The sequence below is a fragment of the Eulemur rufifrons genome, chromosome 19, assembly GCF_041146395.1.
Source record: "Eulemur rufifrons isolate Redbay chromosome 19, OSU_ERuf_1, whole genome shotgun sequence".
Lineage (NCBI taxonomy): Eukaryota > Metazoa > Chordata > Mammalia > Primates > Lemuridae > Eulemur > Eulemur rufifrons.
The window spans coordinates 38,965,486-38,981,641 of NC_091001.1; the positions used below are offsets into that span (position 1 = coordinate 38,965,486).

The 16,156-nt window shown below is 41.5% G+C and overlaps 1 protein-coding gene across 1 annotated transcript in view; it reads right to left on the bottom strand.

The window, feature by feature from the left end:
- IL18R1 (interleukin 18 receptor 1) overlaps positions 1-15,556 on the bottom strand; it is a 30,303-nt gene extending 14,747 nt beyond the window's left edge. The window contains exons 1-4 of the mRNA XM_069494681.1: positions 15,499-15,556; positions 11,816-12,059; positions 8,135-8,300; positions 5,357-5,510 (exon numbers count right to left, since the gene is read on the bottom strand). Of these exons, the coding sequence (XP_069350782.1) occupies positions 5,357-5,510; positions 8,135-8,300; positions 11,816-12,059; positions 15,499-15,556 (622 nt within the window). The remainder of the gene's footprint in view (positions 1-5,356; positions 5,511-8,134; positions 8,301-11,815; positions 12,060-15,498) is intronic.
- Positions 15,557-16,156: the final 600 nt, after the last annotated feature.

The following is a 16,156-nucleotide window of genomic DNA, read 5'->3' on the forward strand; positions in this document are numbered from 1 at the left end:
TTCAAATAGTCACGCTCTGTAGTTACTTGGGTCAGATTTTCATTAACTAAAGGTCTCAGCTCATATGTTGGTTGCTTCATTTCCCATCAACTCCACACTCACAGAACTGTTAAAAGCACCTTGAATCTGGGTTTCTCTCAGTTCAGATCTGTGGCTTCTGCTCACCCAAGCTAAAGGCAGAGGAAGACTTTCCTCCAGGGGGACAGCTGACAGACCCCTGAGATGACCAAACTGCAGGGTGAGAAGATGCAAAGTCACTGGGAAGTGCATTCTGTCCTGCCTGATTCCTGATTCCTTCCCTCTGTCCTCCTCAGCTCCTCACTGATAGATTTACAGGGTGCAGGGCCAGGGGTGAGACAAGACAAGCCCTCACTCTTGGGCACCAACCTCCCTGGCAGGACGCCGAGAGGAGTGTCCCTTCAGTACTGCACTGCGGGTGTCTCACCTGACTCACCCGGCCCTGGCCCTGCTGGTGTGCTGGGCTGTAGGCTCCGTTCTGCTTCTGTTCCCCAGTGACTTCTGACCCCAACCAGGAGTACTGCGCATCTAGTGATGCTTAGGAAGGAAATCATCTCCCTGCAGCCTTCTACTATTACTAAATGCTAGATATAGCCTAAGGCAGCTGATACCGCACTACATTCGCAAGCAACTGTGGAAGTAGATTTAACATATTGACTGTCACTCTAGAAAGAAAACAATTTTTCCCTGGGGCCACGGTGTTTGAGTAAAACAAAACAATCCTTTCTAGTTTATTGTTTTTTATTGTTTTCTGTGCGTAAGTTATCCACACAATCCACGTTTTTTAGAATTGTCAATGTTAATTGTAACAAAAAGAATATCAACAAGATTTTCACGAACCAACTGCAGGATTTTGCTTTACCAGACCCCAGGATCAAAACTAGCCTCAGTTAAATACAACTCAATGGTAGTCAATGTGTTAATGAAAAATGTGTTATTTTTTATTGTTTTCTGTGCAACTCAAATGGCGCTAGAATCAATTTTTACACTGCACACCAGTTGACTTGTATGTGACTTATGACATACTTATTGAATTTGTTTCGCAGAATTGAGTCTTCATATGCTTCACGAGGCCCTGGGCTCAAAACTAGCGTGAGTTAAATACAGCTTACATGACAGTTAATGTGTTAAACACAGTTATCGTTGGCCTTGGTATCAGCACTGATAACTTTTGTCATGACCCAGACTATTCCACTCTAGCAACTTCAGTGCTTCTGGGCTGTTTCTGAACCGTGTCCGGAACAGCCCTCCTGGAGCCTACGGGCGCTCAGCAAGCAGAGTGCCTGGCTGTGCGGATTACACCGTGACTCAGGTCCTCTGCTGCAGCACCCATGCCACCCAGAGCCCTCTCATAAAGTGCAGTGCTACTGTGTGAGGCATGGCAGGGGCAGTGGGGGGGCAAGGACGCTGGAACAAAGCCAGCGCAGCGGATCCACAGGTGAAGAGTCAGGACGGGGTTCCCCTGGGGTCCAGGCTGTCTGGGCAAGCCTGGAACACTGGTAGACAGGCGGGAGGAGCCGAGATGTATCCAGAGAAAGAACTAACTCTCAGGTCTATGAATTTGGAGCAACGTGGGCTTGATTCAAGGACCAAGGAGCAGGAGGTGATTTTTGAGTAATGGGGAAAATTGCTACTGGCTACTTTCTCTGGATCCATTTTTCCCCAGAAACTTACATGGGAGACCTGGGAAAAGGTGGTACGGAGGACATCATCATTAAAGGACACCTTGAGTAAAGGGTGCTCTCTACTAACACTCAGATTACATCATTGGAAACCCAGATCAGCACTGGGTTTCTACAAGTGGTGCAAAGGGAAGGGGACAGCCCCATTTGAGGTAATGGAAAGAAGCCAACACCCTAGTGAGTGAACCTGGCATGACTAGTCTGCCTGTGAAACTAATGTCACAGAGTCGAAATGGCACAGAGATTGCCAGCAGGGAGAGGAGATGTCACCAGACCAGCCAGAGCATGAGAAGAGGAGAATGGGAGATCGGGGTGGGGGGAATCCAGAGGGCTGTGATTCCTGAGCAGAAGCTGAAGGCAGTGGTGCTGCTGGGGTTCAGAAAATGACACCACAAAGTGTGGCACTTTGGCAGGCTGAGTGCTTTGAACTAAACGATGTTGGAAGGCCTCAGAAACAGCCTCAGAACTCAAATCTCTTTGACCTTCTCCTTCCTTCCCATTTCTCACCTGAAACTAGTCATAGAAACCAGACTTACTCTTCCCTGAGTTGGGTCATAGAAACTAGAACCCCCTTTCTCCAAAGCAAGCCATAAAACCTAGAAATATTACTCTAAACTTCCCCCACCTTTCTGTCCAGGAGCTGCCTATAAAAAAACTCTCTGCCCTAGCTTGTCTGATAGAAGGTGCTAAGACCCTCATTCCAGAGGGTCCAGCCCTATACTTGGGAAGAAGGAATCCCACAACAGAGAGGCCAAGAAGAACATGAATAGTCAGGCCTTGCTGGGTTTCCCCACTCAGTCCATTACCAATAGTTTATACCCTTTTGTCCAATCACCTGTCTACACAGCTGTCCATGCTTCATAGAACCTGAGCATAAAAACAAACAGTTTTCCCTGGGTCTCGGGGTCTTCATTTCTGAAGGCTCCCATGCCACATAAAACTTTGATTAAATAAATTTGTTATACCTTTCTTTTGCTAACCTGTCTTTTGTTACAGGACTGTTGGCCATGACCCTTACGATGGGTGAGGAAAGGGATCAACACCTTTCCGCCCCTACAGTGCTCACCATGTGGCAGCTGAGAGATCTATATCCATGACCACAGGTGAACTGGAATAAAGACACAATATAGAGAAGGTAGAAGCTCCGAGTCCCACTGTCCTCAGCACAAATCAGAACACCTCCTGACTATTGACTCCAACTCCAAGCTCTACATTTATCAAATCCAAAGAAAAATGGCCAAGATGGTGAGGAATCTAGGCTGTTGGTTGTCATAGGTGGCACCATTGAAGGAACTGTTGCTGTCTCCGTAATTCACTCAACAGGCATGTCATAAGCACCTACAATGTACCAAGTGCCAACTGCAGGTGTGCAAGGTGCAAAGATGAGGAATAGAACTCAGTTCCATCCTTCTTTCCAGAAACTTTTCAGGTTGCTGACAGAGACACACATGGAATCGGATTCTGACAGCAATCAGAAATACAAATTAAGAGGCCACAGAGGCACAGATGAAGAGGGACATTTGAGCGGCATCCTGAAAGACTCAGTTGGCGTCCTCCAGGAAGACAAGGGACATCAGATGAGCAGTGAGATAGGGAATAGCCTGTGCAGCGGTGGGGGGCGGGGGGGCGGGGGGCCAGGCAGTGAGAGATGGCCCTAATAGCAGAGCTCTCCTGGCCCTGGAACCACCCTTGAACTTTGCACACACTTGTAAGTAATTCAACTCGCCCAAGGTCACAACCGCATAGCACTATTGTAAGGATTATATGAAATGATTCAACTCAAGGGCTTGCCACAATTCCTGGCCCAGAGTAACTTCATTAAAAGAAATGATGGATATTCATACTGCTTCCTCAAAGAAGGAGGGAAAGAGTGGCTGATGGACTGACAGCAAAGACGGATGGAGAGAGGATGCAGGTACTGACGTATCAAAGGACCAGAGATTGATATGAGATTAAAGAATATACATACAGGAAAGTAAAGCTGAATAATTTAGGGCAGATGATTAGACATAGATTTAAATTTAGGGGGTTAAGAATTCAGTTATGGGATTACCAGGTTCTGGGCTGTGGCAGGCAGAATAACAGCCTCCAGAGTTTTCCACATCCTAATCTCTAGATCCTGGGAATATATTATGTTACAGGTCAAAAGGAGCTTTTCAGATATGATTAAATTAAGGATCTTAAGATGGGGAGATTATCTTGGATTTTCTGGGTGAGCTAGTGTTGTCACAAGGGTCCCCATAAGAGGGAGACAGAAAGGTCAGAGTCAGAAAGAAGATGTGATGATGGAAGCAAAGGAGAGAAAGAGAGACAGAGGGATTTGAAGATCCTACGCAATGGGCTCTGAAGATGAGGAGCACAAGCCGTGTTCTGGTGGCCTCTAGAAGCTGGAAAAGGCAAAGTAACACATTCTCCCCTTGAGCCTCCAAAAGTAATACAATCCTGCAGAAACTTTGATTTTAGGGAGGACACTAAATTTGGGGCAATTTGTCACAGTAGCAATGCATGGGTGAATCCCTGTGTAAGTGGATGGCTGAAGTGCAGAGGACAAATATTACCAAAGCAGAGAAGGGGCAGAAAACTGCGTGCCCACGGATTCTGTTGAATGAGTCATCTGCCCGGGTTTATAGTCTCCCTGGACTATGGATGAGAAAGTCTGGGGTGGATAGGCCACCTCTCTTCAAATACTCAAAGACGCTGTCATTTTAAGAAGGGGCTGGATTTCATTTGTGAAGTTACTGGAGGCAAACAAAACCTGTGGGTGGAAGCTACGAGAAGGCATACTTGGACTCAATGGGAAAAAAGACTTCTCGACAATCAGATATTAAAATCTGGACTAAGCTGCTGGGTGATTTGGTAATTTCCTCAGTAATTCCCAAGAAGGGACTAGATGATCAGTTATTGGCTGTGCCGTTATGAAGAATGTCTTCACTGGGTGAGGCTTAATTAAATTACCTCTAAGGTCTCAGGCTTCTGCTCTTCCATCATACATAGTCGGAGTCCATGACAAACCAAACTATTAGCATCCTCCCCTCCCACCACCTGTGTTCTTTGCGTTCTCCCACCTGAAAGCCCTTTCCCCTGCATGTCCTGCTGCCTCTTCATGACACTCGCCCTCCAACACCAAGGTCAAGGGAGAGCCTCCAATTTCTCACCGCACTCTTAAGTCCTCACAGATGACGCTGCTTCATACACCGGGGCACCTCTGTGTGGTTTATTCCCTCTCCTGATAACCAAATTCCTGAGAATAGTACCATACTCACTTCATTTCCTACTCCCTTGCTTCCCTTGCCTCCCAGCACTAAGTACAGTTTATTGAATACAGACATCCTCATTAAATATTTGTTGAGTGCAAATGAAAGTTTAACAACAAAAGCTTCCACAATTTACTCAAATTCCAAATAAGAGAATAAGAGAAAGAGCCAATTCATGTGAGGTTTATTCCTACAAACTTTCATATGCTGCCCTCCAAATCTTTTTTTTCAGCCAGGTGGATGGGCGCCAAAATGAAGATTTTGACCTTTGTATTTGAACTAGTGGTGTAGCTACAACCTCAACTAAGTGGCTTCTCAATTCCTATGCAGCTTTAGAGGAAAGAAAAAATTCTGTTTTGCTAAGATACGTTTGTTTCTCCCCAATTCTAAGATTTCTCTTACCTTCGACTACTGTTATATTGAAGGTTTTGGTGATGTTAAATAACTTTCCATTATGACGAACAGAAAACACACAGGAATAAAAGCCCTGATCTTCAAACACGGCATTCTTCTTTATAGATGGGTTTTCATTGTTCTCCAGTAGCTTTTCACAGTTCTGTTTTTAAGACAGTGAATTGAAATACTTTAAGTAAAAGCCATATTCATATTACAATCGTTCAAATTTTTTTAACGTTAAAGATCTTTAGAAAAAAAGGGAAACAGAATGGAAACTAGCAACCCTTGAGTAAATGTCCCCGTGATTTGGCACAGTTTCCACTGAATCAATGAGATGCAGTCCTGTCCCTGTCACTATTGTTGTCATTAATACATGCAGGGAAAGAGAGCATGGGGCTGTGGGGCTACTTTCATCATTTTCCTTTAATCTCTCTTTCACACACACATACATGCACAGGCACATGCAGAAACACTACAACAAAAATCCCTGCCTGGGTCGCAACTCTTATTTTGTAACATGTGAGTCCAATCTCATGTCCCCCGGGGGTGGGTAGTAGGTAGGAGTGGAATTGCTCAGAGAACTGAGTACCCAGGAGATGGCCAGCCTGGCATGACGTCCTCCACCAGAAGCCGGGGGGCTGATCAGGAATGCAGCAAGAATATTCAAATCCATAGGCACACTATCTCTCTCTCTCTCACACAGATTTCCATGTATGCCACAGAAATTAATAATAATAATAAATAAAACCACCTCCTTCAATCCAGCCCAACAGTCACCCATAGGTAGGTCCTGAAGCAAACCAGGGACCAGATGGGAAAAATGGGAGCTGATTGGCAGTTCCTGACCATTTGACCCTGCTCCTGCAAACACCAGACAGGGAGAACCTCTTCTCCCCCAAAGCTGGTAGCCACTGGGGCTAGATCCAGGGCCTAGAATGGGCCTGCAAGGCCCCCACATGTGTTCCTCATATCAGTAAACTGTTTATATACAAGTCAAATTTTTATGAACTCACACTGATTTTTTTCCCAAGATATACAAAAGATCAGAGACTCTTCATTTTCATCTCCAATCAGTTGTTTACTGATTTAGCATCCTTGCTCCCCTCCTCTCAGGTAGGTCATGACCAGTTAACAGGCTTAGCATACTTAGCCCTGTGGTCAGCTGTTGAGCTAAAAACATTCTTGGTACACCTATTTTCTAAATTTAAATATCTGCACGTTGGAATTTCTTAAAACCCAGTACCCTAAATCTCACAAATTTACATGTACTGTAAAACATTTGTACGTTTGGCAGGAAATAGAGCCTAGTCAACTCAGGACTGACTCAGATGTTTAGAAAACATTTCAGATAAGAACTCTCTTTGAAAAATCACAAGTAAACAGCATTCGAGCAAAAGGTACAAACAACAGTTTCAAAGAAATCATCATCAGTTGCCTCAATTTTGCCAAGTTCTTCTGCTTAGACCACTCTCTCAGAGCTCTCCAAAGTTTCCCTGACAGAGTCACACTACTCAGATTTGTTCTTCTATAGAAATTATACAATTTGTGCTGTGTATGTGCATGGATGTGTGTATATTTTTATGCACACACACCCTATACATGCATACACATACATGTATATATACAATCTCCATAGCATTGTCTAAAAGAGCTCTTACAACTCAACAAGTAAAAGATAACTGAAGAAAATGGAGAAAATAAACACGCAATCCACAAATGAAGTAATAATAAGATACAATAAATATATACAAAAATTTAATTTACTGTCAAGAAAAGAAATGAAAAAAAAAAAAAAGAAACACTAAGAGTTTCAGAAATTTTCCATGTCTGATTTGTCAACATTCTTAAAGTATTATTTCCCAGTATGGTGAAGGGTGAAGGTGTGAGCAAAGAGGATTTTTATTTATTTATTTATTCACTTATTTATTTGTTACCAGGTGTGGGGTTTTATCTGGCATAGCTCCCTGGAGAGGCTAGTTTGATCATGTGGATCAAAAGCCATATAAATACGCTCATAGCCTTTGATCCAGTAATTCTATATTTAAGGATTCGGTTTAAGGCAAAAATCATATAAACACCCAAAGATTTATGGAGATGACATTGATTTTATCCTTTAAATAATATGGCAAAATAGGAGATTCACAAATGTCCAAACACAAGGGGATTAGTTATATGAAACCAGGCACAATGCAAAATGGAATCCCATGTTTGGAATAATATTTAAAGATCTGGAAAATAATCACAATATAAATTTTATAGGATAAATGAAAGACACAAGTAATAAAATATACTATTTTTTAAAAGTAGATGTTTACACAGAAAAAAAAAACATCTCTGGCTGGTGGAATTATGAGTGATTTTTGCTTTCTTCGTTCTTTGTTTTTGCATCTTCCAATTTTATAAAATGAACTAATATATTCAGAAAAAATATATATAATAAAGTTTTAAATGTTAGGTGTATGTGATAGGAGAAAAATGAAAATCCTTAAACTAGCATCCCCCAAAATTAATGTATTGAAAGGGAAGGAAAATGAGGGAAGGACGGGGAGGGGAAGCTTTACCACTTGTTGGTCACAAATCCAGGGCAGCTACCGTGGCAGCGACATCACGCGTCACTGCTTTGCAACACCCCAGAGGACACCAGCTCAGACAGGCCGACTGAGCTGTGTGGGGTCAGACAGCGTATTCGTTACGAGACCAAAATGGTCCACAGCCTTTAGTCCCTCATTTTGGAATTTTATCTTTTCAATCAAGTCTTAAGTTAAAATACTTTAAAAGCGTTACCTTATACAATGATGTGCTGCTGATCAGTTTTTGATAGTAACTATTTTCACATGTTATCTGCAAAAACTTTTTAACTTCCACAATTTTACTAGTTACTTGTTTTTCGGTAAAACAGTTGTGTTTATTTCTTCTGATGATGTTTAATTTCCATTCCTGAGTGTGATTTCTATGGAATAAAGATATAAGGGTATTTTGTAATTACTATGAAGACTGCAAATATCATCTATCTTTAGTAACCAATCCGATACATTTTCCCCTTATTTTTGTATGAACAGAGTGATTCATTGATGTCCAAACTCTGTTCTGCCTCCTCTTGGTTCAGTGCAGCAAGAAATTTAACAACTGTCATGGGGTGGGGGGCCGAGGGTAAAAGATATAAACCTGAGCAGTCTACACACACACACATACACACACACATACCCCTACTGCAGACCATATTTATGGATGTCAGAACAGCAAACGCTTAAAACCTCAATCATCTGTGGTGATTAAACAAGTTCAGAAGGTCTCAGCCCCAGGATGGGAGGGTGGCCTTGGTTTCATGAGACCTATAAACAAACTCCTGTTATTTTTTTCTGAATGTGTGTATATATATATTAGGTTTTATATTTCTCAGGGCAGTATATTTAAATCCCTTTTTCTTACTGTTGAGTAAACTGAAGTCTAGAGTTTTTGCCCTCAGCAAAACTGTATTAGCTCTTTAAATGCTTTACCAAACAAAAGTGAGTTTGAATAAATGTTACAGCTGTTCCTTCTGATCAGAAATTAATTTGGAAAAAGGAAAAAATTAGCAGTCTTTTTAGAAGGAAATTTTTTAAAGACAAAACATTTGTCTGATGTTCTCTTGCACTGCACTTATGATATATAGATCCATATACTAAATACAGCAGACATGTGTTCTTAACGTTTCATGTGTGCCTAAAAAATTTGTGCCCACATTAGACTCTTCCAGTTCCCCTTCAAGTCTACAATAGGATGGAAAAAAGACAAGACTAGCACTCACTGAGGTCCAGGTGTTGCACCATGTATGTGTAAGGGAGATGACTATTTTCTTTAGGTTCGGATGAAAATACCAAATCTCAGAGAGGTTAAACGACATGCCCAAGGTCACACAGCTGGTACAGGATGGGGCCAGGATGCAAATGCACATCTGTTTGGCCCCAAAGCCAGGAGTGCTTTGCACAATACTAGACTTTCACAATCCATGTGAATCTGGCCCCTTCACTGTGGGCATGAATTTATACAAGATTGGCCAGGCCTGGAGAGAGGGTATAAAGCTGTCATCACAGTTAAAGGCAGTGGGCCCATGGCCATGGAACATAATAGAGCTACCTGGCTCTTGGAAAGGATTCAAGATCCCATTGGCAGCATCCTCTTTGCAGGTGTGTTTGTAAAGTTTCCCCAACTTCAGCCTCACTGAGGTAGAGAGATATTTCCAGATCTCGTTGACCTGTTGTTTACAAGGACTAGAGTACATGAATATTCCCATCTTGTCAGATCATATTTTTTTCTACCTCTGCAGTCCTCAATTCTTAACACTCAACAAATACTGACGGACTGACCACCCTCCCTGTGACGGGACACTGCGCTGGGAATGCGAAACAAGCAGCACAAGCAGCCCTGCACCTGCCTCCACAGAGCTCAAACCCAAAGCTGTGCCCACCACTTTCCTGCTACAGGCCTGGCCCATCCCATCCCGGTTAAAGGAGCCGCTCACTTCTGGCCATGCACAGAAGGGGTTTTAAAAGCCCCTGGCTCTCTCTTCCGAGGCCCCTCACCCAGCCAAGCTTGCTGCTCCTCAGCCTGGGATCTGATTATTAGGTTTCTGCATGTGCTTTTCTCTCTACCTTCATTTCTTCAACTCCATCATGGAAAACTCTCTCTCTCTTGTATCCCCTTCTTTATTAGTTGACTTCTTTCTTAAAATTTAATGTGACAAAGTATCAGTTCCCAGAAGCATTTGATTATTAGCAATTAATTCCTATAAAATTAAAGGATTACAGTTCTAATGGGAGAATTCCGGGGATAGAGTCTGGTCTTTGACAGATCCCAAACCAAACTACAAAGTCTTTCTCGCCTGAGTGGGTGCACACACACACACACACACACACACGCACACATGCACACATCTGTCTGCTATGAACAGGATACTGCTTACTAATCACCCTATATTTGAAGATGTCTGTATCTTCTGTGCTCCTGGGTGTCCAAAACAAGCTGTTGTCATGTAGAATCCTGTTTATTGTCAAAACCATTGTCAAAGCTGCTTCTCCCACCATCATTTTACTCTCAGACTCATCAATCTCCAAAATCCTTTAAGGTTCATCACCAGGGCCACACTGAGCCACCTCGTTTTCTTGCCCTCTTCTATCTGCTACCCTGTCTCTCCATGCCTGTCTGACACCCTACCACTACCTGTTGATTCCCCTTTTGCTCCCTAACCCAGGCTGAATTCTCCACTCTCCGTATCAGAAAGATGGCCAGTGCCTTCTGTCTCTAACATCTCCAAGTGATGGTCAAAGAAGACTGGTGGTCTCTGCCCTGTCCAGAATACTTTGTTCCTTTAAATCATGCCTCCTTTCAATCAGCAGTAGGAGGGAGTGGTGTTTGGTGTTCTTTTCCCTCTACTCCGCTTGCAAGTATTCATTCTTCTTTAGCTTGCCATGAAAAGAGCCAGTTGTGAGCCAATTCTCCCTCAAAAAGTCACATAAAAGTATCACTTTTTTAAAAGAAAGAGTTCTTTGATTTCTTTCTGACTCCTGGGAGCTCCTATGTATAAAAACAAACAAAGATGACCTCATTTTGTGCAAAACCACAGCAGCGATATCAAGGTTTCACTGTGATATCTCACTCTGCTGTCAACGGCATGGTTGATAATGATCAGGACTCAGTCTAGAGGCACTGACAGCACACTGTCACCATGCAGCTGGCCCTGAGCTATTTCCTGCAGGTCAGTCTCAAATCTCTGTAAAAATACGTATGTAGGTAGATGCATATAAAGAGAACCAAGTTCTGTAAGAGTGGTTGAGGCTGTCAGTGGTTGCTTTCATTTCATAGAAGTTATGCCTCTTGATTATGAAGATCCTGGCAGAATCCAGGGCTATGTCATAAGTAGACTGCAAAGCCCTTCCCGTGTTCCCTCTCTCACCGCCCCTGGCTGTGGGCTTGTGATTGGCTGCCAAACACATACTTTCACCACTACCACTGCCACCTGGCTCCCAGGGAAACCCTGCAAACCAGGCTAGGGTGGGTTGACATCAATCCCATCCCTCCTCCCCAGCCTGGCAATGCCACCCAGGAAACTGACACTGCCCCCTACTCCACAACATGTTGATATTATTATAAAGTCCAAGCCATTGATTTAATTTGACCAGAGAGTCTAGACAACAGGAAAAGCTGAGTGTTAAAACTGACTTTCTTTCAATGTTTGCTTATCATTGACAAGTATTCCTTAAAAGGAAATCTTATTAAGATAGATCCTTTCAGTAAGATCATTAAGAAAATAAACACGGGGAGATTGATTTATTTTTTTTTCCATAATGAAGTATGTTATAGGAAGTGTAAGAGAGAAAAAAATGCATGGATTATCTGACCTTTCAGATAACTGCATATTTGAGCTGCTGAACAAAGGCCAAAAGTGCTATGAAATATATTCTAATTGTAAAGAAAAGGTGTACTCACCCCATTTGGAAAAAGTAAGATCCCCTGTCATCTAACTCAACTGGCCAAAACTCCAAAACATAATCCCACGAAGTAATTCTGGGTGAATTGCCTGGGTTTAGCTCAACACGTTCATGTGATCCATTGCTTCTGTACCATCTGATGGTGGTTGTTTCATTCTCAGGCACAGGTGAAAATAAGCAATATTTCAGATAGAAAGGTTCCCCTTCAACCGCATTAATGTGGGTACGTAAAGTACAAGTTTCTTCAAAAGATAAGCAAATAAAAGAAAAAAAAAATGACGAAGATAATTTTTTTCCTCTCCTAACGCGTTAGGTGAATAAGCATGGTTAGTAAGAAAGTTCTGAGGAATCTCAGTCACTTTCCTGTGGGTTCCCTTACTTTAAGGTCAATGTTTTCAACACAAGCAGAGATGAGGTGCTTTCAGAACATAAATGAAAACACAACTTCTGACAGCTTCTTCCAAACAGGGAAAGTATCAAACTTAACCTACCATTGCTAGGAGACAGATAAGTGTAGTGTCATCTTTTAAAAAAACAAAATTACACATTACAATTTCTTCACAAGGAAAGCCACAGTGTTGCCACACTTAACCCCAAAACATCCCCAGTCTCCTTGGAAAACAACAAACCTAGAGACCTTGGCGTTCTCCATCTGCATCATCAGAGTTCTCAGCTACCTTGTGCTCAACCAGTCTACCTAACCACTCCCCAGCAGGTGTGGGGATGGTGGAAGGTGTGCCTATGTAGCTTAGGGCGTGAGTAATTGCTCTAGGTTTCCATGTGGATAATCAAGAATTGCCTAATATATCAGTCCAAATTTTGGTGTCTGTCACTTTCCCTCCCTGAGCTGGCTCTCTTTCTCCCTCTTTCTCAATGAACCCAGATTCTCTGGCTTTCAAAATGTACCTGCTCCTGTCATTTACACAAGGCAGGTGCTCTTCTTCCTCCTTTCGTACTTCTGGTAGTTCAAAGTCAGCTTTTTTTTTTGAAGCAGAGTCCCGCTCTGTCACCCTGGCTAGAGTGCCATGGTGTCAGCCTAGCTCACAGCAACCTTAAACTCCTGGGCTCAAGCAATCCTTCTACCTCACCCTCCCAAGTAGCTGGGACTACAGGCATGTGCTACCATGCCCGGCTAATTTTTTCTATATATTTTTAGTTGTCCAGATAATTTCTTTTTATTTTTTAGTAGAGATGGGGTCTCGCTCTTGCTCAGGCTGGTCTCGCACTCCTGACTTCAAGTGATCCTCCCGCCTTGGCCTCCCAGAGTGCTAAGATAACAGGCACGAGCCACCGCCCCTGTCCCAAAGTCAGCATTAAAGGGCCTTTCTCATATCCTGTCCTCCAGTGGCTCCAGTGTGCACTTTCACTGCATTTTAAAAATGAGAATCTTTACATTGAATGAAATATTTCCCTGAAGACTTGGATAAAATACCCTTTCTATAGCTAGGGTTTATTTCTCAGAGCAACAGTCTGGTTTTAACTCAATGCTGTTAACCACAACATTAAGAGGAAGGTAGCTTGAATGGTAGAAGCGTTCTTTGAAAACACTGATGTCAAATCTACCTTATAGCACCAGAGTTAATGAGCACCAGCTTTATGTTTGGTGGTTGTTATGCAATCTCTATTTTACATTTCAATACCTCAACATGGAAAGTGCGACACATGTGTATATGCTGGTGTCAGTTTTAATCGACATTCATAACTGTGTTAAGTCATAATAAAATAAAATAACATTTAGTTTATTTTCCTGTTTTAGAGATAATATAATAAAGTACACAAATCATACAATATATGCTCTTTTCTGTCTGGATTACTTTGTACATCATTACGCTGTGATAGGCATCCACGTTGCTGCCTGTATCAGTGATGTGTTCTTTTCTCATCACTCTGTAGTATCCAATTGTGTTACTACTTGACAATTTATCCATTCTATAAATGAATAAATATTGGGGATTTGGGTTATTGGACAAATGTCTATTGGACATTTGGGTTATTTTCAGGTTTCCAGGTTTTGGCTAATCTTACAAAAGCTTCTATAAACACCAGACTGTATTTTGATGGATATATGCATTCATTCTTTGAATATTGTTACCATATGAAGAAAACTAATGTGAACTACATACTCTCCAGGGTGAGTGGTTGGCAGTGAAAGTTCACACTCCCCAGGCAGCTAGTATATCTAATCTCATGTTTAGCATTAGAGGCCCTTGGTGGTTAATATAATGCTAGAAATTGTTTTTGATTGGAGACATGAGTAGAGTTTAAAACATGTGGAGTTCAAAGTGCCAGAATAGGCACTCCCATCTTCCACAAACAGGGTATGAGAACCCCACAGAGCCAAGAACCTACACACCAGTTGGAATATGTTTAGAATTGTCTTGAGTTTGGACAATTACAAGATGTTGTCACCCAGCTTTAACTAGGTTAAATCAATCCTACATGTAGAACATTATCACATCTGCTTAGAGTGAACCATTTATGAGACATGCTCTCCAAGTTCCTAAAAGGACAGAACAGACATCCAAGATTTCAGTAACCTTACACAACAGGCTGCATAACTGTTTCTGTGCCTAAAACATGCTTTCATTATAACTGTGAGCAAGGTTATCAGTGTATATCCATAGAACATGGGACCCATTACACACCTTTTCCAGCACCTTGCTTTTTCACTTAGTACTTTCTGACAGATCATTCCATATCAAGAAAAGAAGATTTACCTCGTGCCTTTAACATCTAGGAAGTATTGCATTACATGGATCTCAACAATAAATCGATCCACTTAAGTAAATACACCCCAAGGTTTAGAACTGTATTATTTGAAAGTATCAAATCTTAATTTGCTATATCTTCGGCAGTAATTCTCAAAGTAGGGGACGTGGACCCAAGTGTTTCCCTCTCCTAGATAATAGATCAAGGCAGAGTATTATTTCTGCTCCCTCTTTCTCCTCCAAAGCCTAAGGAAATCCTTGCTACTCAATCATGGAACTCTTTTCCAAAGAATGAGGCTTCAGACTCTAAAAAAACCAAAGCAAAACAAAACAAAACAAAAACCTCAAAAAACAGAAAACCAAACCTCCAAGCAATCACTGCTAATAAATTAAAATTGGTATTTGACATCTGCTGTGAAGTGTACTGGAGCTCCCTTGCCTAATCAATCTCCTTTTGTGTATATTCCTTGTAACTCTACTTTTATTTTTTAATTTCCATAAGGTATTTTCCATTTATTTTCCTTATTATTACCTAACTAATGAGATGAATTTTTGGCTTCCTCTCTAGAAGGAGACAGTGTGCATACAACTTTCTAAAAATCAGTGATAAAGATGGCTGTTACCTCTTTGGTTTCAGATAACACAAAACAAATTTGCATCTCAGGCAAATATAAATTATTTCAAAATGCAAGTTTTTACATCCTGCTCTCTCCCCATAAACTCAGAAGGCTGGATCTTTTCTATTTCAACAATACCATATGCGTCTCCTTTACATGCTCTCTTTCCTATGAATCTTTCACTCGCTATGCCAGGAATGCCAAATTGTTGGCAACCTTCTAAAATAAAATTTCAAATCACTCATTTCAATCAATTCAGCTTCTTCAGTAGCTAACACCACATAAAAAAAGCAAAACTTTAATATTACTTCTACATTATTAATGAAGTATGTTTGTGAATTTTTATAATCACTTACCAGAGGTGCTTATGAATATAAGTGTCCAAAGTGTCAAGGATAATTGTCCACGATGCATGTTTAGGATTCTGCTTTATTCAAAAGGTTTCTCTGGAAACAGAAGAAGACAGACTCAACCAAAGCTTTCAAGCATACCTGTCTTATGAAGAAGGTTTAAAAAAAATCTTCTGGCACACAAACTTTAAAAAAAAAAAAAACTGAGAAGATCTTCATACTCCATAATATAGTCACTAATTCTCAGAACCTTCAGACGTATAAAATTAATAAAATTTCAAGGCAATGAGTTTTGGCTCCCAGAAGAAGTCCCCAATGACTCATCTTTCTAATACAACAGAGCCTGATGAATTTTAGGCCTGGTCTGCTAAATCCTGTCTCCAAGGCCCAAGTTGAGGACAACAGTAACTCTAGAAAATCTATCATTCTATGAATAAACAGTCTGTGACATGCCAATGCCAACATATGACAGCAATTCTGCACATGTAGGAATGGGTGTGTGTGTTTTTTCATACCAAAATCTCATCATGATTTGTAATTAGATTCTCATTTGTGTGTTGAATTTTTAAAAGTCCATCTTCCTTCTTAAGAACATAAGTGTCATAGATCTAGGAACTAAGTCCATTTTGTTCATCACTATATCACTAAAATCCAGCACGATGCC